A 10,413-nucleotide genomic window follows, 5' to 3' on the forward strand; every position below is an offset into this window, starting at 1 on the left:
GAACTAGAACTGAACTAGAACTGAACTAGAACTGAACTAGAACTGAACTAGAACTGAACTAGAACTGATCTAGAACTGAACTAGAACTGAACTAGAACTAAACTAGAATTGAACTAGAACTTAACAAGGACTGAACTAGAAATGAACTAGAACTGAACTAGAACTGAACTTGAACTGAACTAGAACTAAACTTGAACTGAACTTGAACTGAACTTGAACTGACCTTGAACTAGAACGGAACTAGTAATACTGATCTAATTGTTAAAATTACTAAAATTAAATTATTTTATTAATACTTAACTCCTAAATTCTAAATTTTGTCAATTCGATTGAAATGTTGTTAATTCACTCATTAATTTATATTCCAATAAACTCTGCAAGTAAAATCTAATTATTATATAAACAAATTTTTTCAACTTATCAAACAACAATTAATTTATATTCAACACATGTTTAATAATATATTATTTTTTTTGTATTTGCAGATATACAAATATTTAATGGGGTAAGTGAGAAAATATTATATTATTAATTATTTAATTTAGTTTATTGAAAACAAATTTGTATATAAATCATTTACAAATTCTTATAACAATTCAAAATCTAAATAAATGCCACCATCCAAACGTGCCAAATAGTAGGTGGGATCAAATGTGTAATCAGATCTGGTTTTAGGATTTGGTTTGATCACAAATTTACTTAAGATTTCCACCAAGGCTGCTTTAATTTGCACTAAACCGAAACGTACGCCTGAAATTTAAATGTAAGAATAACATATTCCAAGTGATTGCATTTTTTTCTCACCTAAACAAATACGTGGTCCATCTCCATAACCCCAATAGGCACCCATATCAAAATATTTCTTAACTCCACCATTTTCTTCGAGAAAACGTTCTGGTTGAAATTCCATGGGATTTGGATAAATGTTTTCATCCATCATTATGGGATATTGAGGTATAACCACAACAAGTCCTTTGGGAACCTGATAACTTTTGCGATTTCTATTTGTAAGTTTTATGGTTTCAGTACAGACTTTACGAGCACTAAATACTACGGGAAAGAAACGAAGGATTTCTGAAAATAGAGTTTAAAGAATATATTAGTGAAAAATTTCTTGTATAAACCCTCAGTCTTACTGACCATGTATACAGGCATTTAAATAGGGTAAATCAGATATGACTTCAAAATTTCTTTGAGAACCAACTTTTTCATGTATTTCCGAACGCACCTTTTGCTGGACTTCTGGATGGCGGGCCAACTAAAAATATAACAAATTGTTTTAAATAAAAACAAGTAAGAGTGCTATATTCGGCTGTGCCGAATCTTATATACCCTTCACCATAGTGTATTTTAAACATAATTGATCTTACAGTCTAGTTAATAAAAACATTTAAAAAATTTGAGTCGATTTAAGCCGAATGTTTCGGCGGCGGCTCAAGCAACTAAATATAGTTCGGCGGCGGCTAAGCTCCGACTCGAAGCCGGTCGACTTCGACCTCTGATTCATTGCTGGTAAACATTGACGAGACGTAGATTTTGTTTTTGTTCAGACAGACAGACAGACAGACAGACGGACAGACAGACGGACATGGCTTAATCGACTCCGCTATCTATAAGGATCAAGAATATATATATACTTTATAGGGTCGGAAAATTATATTATAGAAATTACAAACGGAATGACAAACTTATATATACCCTTCTCACGAAAGTGAAGGGTATAATAATACGTTTTAATCCAAAATTAAGAATTTACCATTAATAAACTATGAGCCAATATCGAAGATACGGTTTCAAAACCATCCAATACAAAAGTCATTGTATGTGCAGAAATTTCCATTTGTGTAAGATTCTTTTTCTCTTGCAATTGTAATAAATAATTTAAAAAGTCAGCTCTCTCTTCCATAGACTTGTCAGCACTGATAACTTTTCTTAATTCGACCGCTTTAGCCATAAGATCTAGGAAATACTCTTCAAACTTTTTTGTAAGAAAACGTTGCTTATAGAATTTTAAAATTCCCGGAAATAGACCTACTAAGGTTGAGTATAAAAATGAATACTCAAACATTTGATTTTGCATTATGAGCAAAGGTGAGGTGTGGCGATCTTTAAAACTATCACTTTTAAGACCCATTACACAGTCAGCTATTACATCGGCCATAAAACGGGAAGATAACTGTTTTAAAGAAATTTTTTTTTTGATGTAAAATATGTGTATGTATAAGGAGGATTTATCTTACATCTTTGCCATCGATGCCCTCTTTCGCAGGCATTTTAATTTGTTCCTCAATATAGTTGCACATATGTTTACAGATTTCCAAAGTTACGGGAAACATATTTTTGATCTAGTTATATATTATATATAATTAAAATTTTGTATTGGTATAGTTAGCAAAATAATTCCAAAACTTACCCTTTGTTGTGTTAAACCGGGTGTTATTTGTGATCTTCTTTCCTTCCATTTCTCACCTCCAGCCACAAATGGGTTGTTGGCAAACAAAAAGTCGATTTTCTCATCAATCTGTAAATAATTAAACGAAGTCTTTTTAGAAGTCGTTAAAGAAAATAAAATATTTTTTGAATGGTCACATGAAAGCAAACTTCTCATGGACTGATCCTTACTTAATATAGAAGATTCTTACAATTTACTTTGATATCTGAGATCAAGTTCGTTAAACAGTACCCGTCAAGTCCAGAAAATTTCTTTTGCGAAACTTTTGATTTTGTGTGAAAGAGAATTCATCATTCATCTCTCTCACGGTACGGAGTATCTCGTACTCGGAAACTTGTTTTGTTAATTAACACGTGGTTTCTGAAACAAAAGTTTCTATGTGTAGACATTAAGGAAACTTTAAAAGAGAATTAAGAAAAAGTTTCTCAACTAAAGTTTCCGAGGACCAGCACTTAAATGATGTACTTAAAGTTCGGAAGCAGCACTTTAAAGGGAAAGGGTGTGAAGTTAAATTCGTCGGCCAGATACGTCCCACAACACATTTGTCAAATACGTTCCACATACTGTAAAATTCGTTTCCATATTAAATTAATTGATTTTTTTAATAAAACAAACGCCAAATAAAATGTTTTTGTGAAAAAAGTAAAAATATATTAAAATATATTCCGAAAATAAATATGTAAAATAAAAATTAATTAAAATAATTGTACACTCAAAAAAAATGGTGGTTAAATAAAAAATTTTCAAATGAAAAAAATCGACACTTTGAGAAGACATGAATTGGGGTACCGGCATAGTGGAAGTAGCCCAGGACTAGTTCTTTCCAAAAACATATACTTTATATGCAATTCCAGCTCTGGATAATTTTTACGAATTTTTGAAAAAACGTAAAATTTTGCAAAAAATTCTGAAATTTTCAAGTGGCTCCAACAGGTATTTAGAGAAGACATGAATCGGGGTAGCGAAAAACTGGAAGTAGCCCAGGACTAGTTTTTTCCAAAAACATATAGTTTATATGCAATTCCAGCTCTGGATAATTTTTACGATTTTTAAAAAAACACAAAATTTTGCCAAAAATTCTGAAATTTTCAAGTGGCTCCAACGGGTATTTAGAGAAGACATGAATCGGGGTAGCGAAAAACTGGAAGTAGCCCAGGACTAGTTTTTTCCAAAAACATATAGTTTATATGCAATTCCAGCTCTGGATAATTTTTTACGATTTTTAAAAAACACAAAATTTTGCCAAAAATTCTGAAATTTTCAAGTGGCTCCAACGGGTATTTGGAGAAGACATGAATCGGGGTAGCGAAAAACTGGAAGTAGCCCAGGACTAGTTCTTTCCAAAAACATATACTTTATATGCAATTCCAGCTCTGGATAATTTTTACAAATTTTTGAAAAAACACAAAATTTTGCCAAAAATTCTGAAATTTTCAAGTGGCTCCAACGGGTATTTGGAGAAGACATGAATCGGGGTAGCGAAAAACTGGAAGTAGCCCAGGACTAGTTTTTTCCAAAAACATATAGTTTATATGATTTTTATTGCAATTCCAGTTTGATTTTTTTAATTTTTAAAAAAATAAAAAAATTTTGCCAAAAATTCTGAAATTTTCAAGTGGCTCCAACGGGTATTTGGAGAAGACATGAATCGGGGTAGCGAAAAACTGGAAGTAGCCCAGGACTAATTCTTTCCAAAAACATATAGTTTATATGCAATTCCAGCTCTGGATAATTGTTAATCTAGTATAGGAGTATGAGCTTTATTTTCGATTTGTTACTTAGTTTTCATATTTTAACCGATTGCGTGAAACAATTGTGTTTTACAAATAAGATAACAAAATAAATTTGCAGGTGAATGTTAAAACCATTATTTGAAGAACAATAGAAAATGAGTGAGTAGAACATTTGACTAGCAAACAAATAATGCTGCATGTACTTCCTGGGTATTTCATATATTCTTGAAGAACTATATTTAACATTTCCCAAAGAAATAGCATTTGATTTTAAAATTTTAACTTATTTACCCATTTACTACCATAAAATTGTTAGTATATATATTTCTTTATAGGGCGAATCTGTCAACCGATCTTGACAACTTTATTTGGCAAACATTTTTAATTTTAGAGTTAAAAAAAAATAGAAAAAATTTTTTGATGGCACATTCAAAATATTTTGTGTGAATATAAACTGACCCTAATATGTGATGAATCCGTTAGCGTAAATCATTTTTATTGAGGGAAGCAAAAGTTATAGAGGGTTTCACTTAATTATTTACAAAAAATCCGTAAAATTGTAGTATTTATATGTGTAATATTTGAAAAAATTGCACATAATTGTAAACATTATTCAAATTTAGCGCATAAGATTTATTTTAAAAAAATTTAAGAAATTTCATTTCAGTAATGTTTTAACTTGTTGCCTATAGTTTTTGAAAAATATAGAATTAGTAAAATTAAAAAAATGAATATTGCGAGCTTGATTTATATGGGAATGCAATTAAAAAAATATAGTTTGAAGGAATTAAATATTTATAGAGCGATGCTTTTTGATGCTGGGTACATTTTATTTCAGGAGCGGATCCAAGGTGTGGAAAAAATAAAATTTAAAAAACTTTGATAATTGCTCATATACCGACAATCAAACAAAAAATTAAATTGATTAAACCAAAAAGGTAATGTTCAACTTTAAATACTGTGAATTAATTTATATCAGGATAGGTACAAATATCGCGGTAATTCATAATTTTTAAGAATTTATGATGAGAGTGATACAGGTAGCAAAATATTATGTAAATTTTACACAAATTAAAAATGTTTTTGCATCTATGTCAATTGGATTGATCGTTTTGGGTCTTTTTTGTAAATTTGTTGTTAGGATCGGGTTTTTTATATATGATTTATATAAATTCTTAAAGGACATAATGTTGCAGGTAATAATAAAGTTAAAACGGAGTCGCTTAGACTCTACTTGAACGTTAAAGTGCACTGAACTTTCACGATAACCATTCACAGGTAATATTTTACAATTTGTTGTGATAATTGGAAAATGAATCTCAAAAACCCTAAACTAATTCCAAAAATTGTGAAATCTTTGATTTTTAATTTTCTTAGAGACTTTATCTAGAAAGTCAGTCGAATTTCCTAAAAAATAAAAACATTTTTAAAATTTAAAGGCTTCACAAATGCTCTAGAAAAAGTAGCAAAAGTAAAATTTGTTGTGAATATTAGAAAATGTATTTAAAAACTAAATATTTCACAATCTAAATCTAAAAAAGCCGAAAAAGCAATTTGTTGAGAAAATTTGAGATTTTTTCAGCAATCCAAGCCCACTCCAAATGACCATGGTATAGTTTTTAAAATTACATTTATTGTATTCGTAGATGTAGTGAAGTTTTTACAGTTTTTTACTGCCTGGAATTAAATCTTTCACGAGAAAATAATTTACCTATGCACATATTTAAATTACTCAAATTTTTGTAAAACTTAATGTTTAAAAAAATCGTAAAATTTACCCAGAGCTGGAATTGCATTTAAGCTATATATTAGCGAAGTAAACCAGGACCTGACTTTCCAAAATATATAGCTTAAATGCATTTCCATCTCTGGTAAATTTACGATTTTTTAAACATTGTTTTACAAAAATTTGAGTAATTTAAATGTGCATAGTAAATTTATTTTCTCGTGAAAGATTTAATTCCAGGCAGTAAAAAACTGGAAAAACTTCACTACATCTACGATACAATAAATTTTTTAAAAACTTACCATGGTCATTTGAGTCTTGAATGCAAAAATTTGTTAAAATTTGAATTTTTTCAGCAATCCAAGCCACTCCAAATGACCATGGTATAGTTTTTAAAATTACATTTATTGTATTCGAGATTAGAAGTTTTACAGTTTTTTACTGCCTGGAATTAAATCTTTCACGAGAATAATTTACCTATGCACAATTTAAATTACTCAATTTTGTAAAACTTATGTTAAAAAAATCGTAAATTTACCCATAGCTGAATTGCATTTAAGCTAAATTTTTGAAAAAGTCAGGTCCTGGTTTACTTCCGCTCTGATGGTACCCCGATTTATTTCTTCTCCAAATACTCGCTGCAGCCACTTGAAAATTTCTGATTTTTTTGGTAAAATTTAATGCTTTTTCCAAAATTCGTAAAAATTATCCAGAGCTGGAATTGCATATAAACTATATGTTTTTGGAAAGAACTAGTCCTGGGCTACTTCCAGTTTTTCGCTACCCCGATTCATGTCTTCTCCAAATACCCGTTGGAGCTACTTGAAAATTTCAAAATTTTTGGCAAAATTTTGTGTTTTCTGAAAAATCGTAAAAATTATCCAGAGCTGGAATTGCATATAAAGTATATGTTTTTGGAAAGAACTAGTCCTGGGCTACTTCCAGTTTTTCGCTACCCCGATTCATGTCTTCTCTAAATACCCGTTGGAGCCACTTGAAAATTTCAGAATTTTTTGCAAAATTTTGTGTTTTTTGAAAAATTGTAAAAATTATCCAGAGCTGGAATTGCATATAAACTATATGTTTTTGGAAAGAATTAGTCCTGGGCTACTTCCAGTTTTTCGCTACCCCGATTCATGTCTTCTCCAAATACCCGTTGGAGCCACTTGAAAATTTCAGAATTTTTTTGCAAAATTTTGTGTTTTTTAAAAAATCGTAAAAATTATCCAGAGCTGGAATTGCATATAAACTATATGTTTTTGGAAAAAACTAGTCCTGGGCTACTTCCAGTTTTTCGCTACCCCGATTCATGTCTTCTCTAAATACCCGTTGGAGCCACTTGAAAATTTCAGAATTTTTGGCAAAATTTTGTGTTTTTTCAAAAATTTGTAAAAATTATCCAGAGCTGGAATTGCATATAAAGTATATGTTTTTGGAAAGAACTAGTCCTGGGCTACTTCCAGTTTTTCGCTACCCCGATTCATGTCTTCTCTAAATACCCGTTGGAGCCACTTGAAAATTTCAGAATTTTTGGCAAAATTTTGTGTTTTTTGAAAAATTGTAAAAATTATCCAGAGCTGGAATTGCATATAAACTATATGTTTTTGGAAAGAATTAGTCCTGGGCTACTTCCAGTTTTTCGCTACCCCGATTCATGTCTTCTCCAAATACCCGTTGGAGCCACTTGAAAATTTCAGAATTTTTGGCAAAATTTTGTGTTTTTTTAAAAATTTGTAAAAATTATCCAGAGCTGGAATTGCATATAAAGTATATGTTTTTGGAAAGAATTAGTCCTGGGCTACTTCCAGTTTTTCGCTACCCCGATTCATGTCTTCTCCAAATACCCGTTGGAGCTACTTGAAAATTTCAAAATTTTTGGCAAAATTTTGTGTTTTCTGAAAAATCGTAAAAATTATCCAGAGCTGGAATTGCATATAAAGTATATGTTTTTGGAAAGAACTAGTCCTGGGCTACTTCCAGTTTTTCGCTACCCCGATTCATGTCTTCTCTAAATACCCGTTGGAGCCACTTGAAAATTTCAGAATTTTTGGCAAAATTTTGTGTTTTTTGAAAATTGTAAAAATTATCCAGAGCTGGAATTGCATATAAACTATATGTTTTTGGAAAAAACTAGTCCTGGGCTACTTCCAGTTTTTCGCTACCCCGATTCATGTCTTCTCTAAATACCCGTTGGAGCCACTTGAAAATTTCAGAATTTTTGGCAAAATTTTGTGTTTTTTCAAAAATTTGTAAAAATTATCCAGAGCTGGAATTGCATATAAAGTATATGTTTTTGGAAAGAATTAGTCCTGGGCTACTTCCAGTTTTTCGCTACCCCGATTCATGTCTTCTCCAAATACCCGTTGGAGCTACTTGAAAATTTCAAAATTTTTCGCAAAATTTTGTGTTTTCTGAAAAATCGTAAAAATTATCCAGAGCTGGAATTGCATATAAAGTATATGTTTTTGGAAAGAACTAGTCCTGGGCTACTTCCAGTTTTTCGCTACCCCGATTCATGTCTTCTCTAAATACCCGTTGGAGCCACTTGAAAATTTCAGAATTTTTGGCAAAATTTTACGTTTTTTCAAAAATTCGTAAAAATTATCCAGAGCTGGAATTGCATATAAAGTATATGTTTTTGGAAAGAACTAGTCCTGGGCTACTTCCACTATGCCGGTACCCCAATTCATGTCTTCTCAAAGTGTCGATTTTTTTCATTTGAAAATTTTTTATTTAACCACCATTTTTTATACGTATACAATTATTTTAATTAATTTTTATTTTACATATTTATTTTCGGAATATATTTTAATATATTTTTACTTTTTTTCACAAAAACATTTTATTTGGCGTTTGTTTTATTAAAAAATCAATTAATTTAATTTGAAAACGAATTTACAGTATGTGGAACGTATTCGACAAATGTGTTGTGGGACGTATCTGGCCGACGAATTTAACTTCACACCCTTTTATAGGGACCTGTTAAACATTTTGTTGATTTTAATTGAATGTTATGATTCCGACCGATTTTGTCTTGTTGGAAATAAAGTGTTCTTTTAAAGAGGGATTATATGGGAGCAAGGGTAAATATGGGCCTATGGTACATGGTTTTACGTTTACATTAGTGCCTTTGAACTTCAGGTCTTTATATGGAGGCTAGATTCAATTAATATCCGATAATTACAAAAATCTGTAGTATTATTTAGACGTATATAGAACTAAAACGTATATAGAGTACTACAACATTTAACAAAATGAATGAACTCAAAAGCCCTTTTCGGTTGTAAGGGGGCAAGGTGAAATAATGGTGCGATTTCAACGATTTTCAATTGGCTTCGTCTTTGGGCCAAAAAACACGCATGGTCCAAATTTCATCATAATATCTTGAAAACCGATCGGTATACTTGAAGGTGGGTGTAGGGCCTATATTGTTGTGCGTTATAATCCAATTCAATTACAGTTCCTTTCCGAATTAATTATAATCCATATGATATTTAGTTTGTTATGTAGTTATTTAGTTAGTTAGTTAGTTAGTTAGTTAGTTAGTTAGTCAGTCAGTTAGTTAGTTATCAAATTACTTACAAATTTCACTTGTTCATTATCATGGAAATGCTTAAAGTCATTAACAAATATACGTCTAGCCAATGCTGGATTCAAAATCAATAACTGCGGTGTACGATTTTTAAATATGCCCACAAAATCATCGGTATGTTTATATGAACTGTAAAGAAAAAAAATGATTTTTGATTAAAAATAAAATTCCCACTAGTAAAAATATCAATGGACTCAATTGACTTCAATTTATTTTAATTAATAAAAAAAAACAAAACTTACTCATAAATATCCCATAGGTCATACATGAAATGTCTCTTCTTAGTTATGGCACTAGGTAGATTGCCAAAAATAATCTCCGGTTTTGGACCATTAACATCATGTCTTTTCCAATAATTAAAATTCCATATAAGAAATATATAGATGACAAAGATCACAGCCAATAGTAACCAAAGAGTTATTAATAGCATTGTTTCCCCGTTTGAAATTTTCTATTTCTAGTTTATTTAATCAATTGCTGTTTTCTTTGTGTCACGTTTTGCTGGTTGTTGCAAGCAGAATGATTGTTATTATTCTATATAGTTTTCCCCTAGTCATGGTGTTTATTTGCCAGTTAAAATTTGTGATATATTTTGTTTAAGTACTCATTCATGAGTGGGTTTTTATTTATTGTGTGTCGAATAGATGAGTGTGAAAAATAGAGTATTTAAAAGCTTTTTGTAGTTTATTCACTTAAAAGCTTTCGTTTGTGTATTTATTTATTTCTTTTGATTAATATAACAAGTTTTACATGCCGGTATTTTTATTGTAATCTATACCAAGGTGCGGGAGCTATACCAAGATAACGTTCCCCATAGCAGATGTATAAGTGCAGTTATTAGATACTAGGAAGGAAATATATGGGGAATATGCGATACTACAATTGAGAGAATAACATTTGTTATCTTTAC

At 30.6% G+C, this 10,413-nt stretch overlaps 1 protein-coding gene across 1 annotated transcript in view; it reads right to left on the reverse strand.

Moving 5' to 3' along the window:
* Nucleotides 1–9,979, reverse strand: part of LOC111689517 (probable cytochrome P450 28a5) — a 16,254-nt gene extending 6,275 nt beyond the window's left edge. Inside the window, exons 1-8 of the mRNA XM_046947082.1 lie at nt 9,746–9,979; nt 9,494–9,632; nt 2,414–2,521; nt 2,241–2,345; nt 1,757–2,176; nt 1,141–1,258; nt 805–1,074; nt 594–750 (exon numbers count right to left, since the gene is read on the reverse strand). Of these exons, the coding sequence (XP_046803038.1) occupies nt 594–750; nt 805–1,074; nt 1,141–1,258; nt 1,757–2,176; nt 2,241–2,345; nt 2,414–2,521; nt 9,494–9,632; nt 9,746–9,933 (1,505 nt within the window). The 5' untranslated portion in view covers nt 9,934–9,979. The remainder of the gene's footprint in view (nt 1–593; nt 751–804; nt 1,075–1,140; nt 1,259–1,756; nt 2,177–2,240; nt 2,346–2,413; nt 2,522–9,493; nt 9,633–9,745) is intronic.
* Between the last annotated feature and the right edge of the window lie 434 nt (nt 9,980–10,413).

The sequence above is a fragment of the Lucilia cuprina genome, chromosome 3 (assembly GCF_022045245.1).
Source record: "Lucilia cuprina isolate Lc7/37 chromosome 3, ASM2204524v1, whole genome shotgun sequence".
NCBI classification, from domain to species: domain Eukaryota; kingdom Metazoa; phylum Arthropoda; class Insecta; order Diptera; family Calliphoridae; genus Lucilia; species Lucilia cuprina.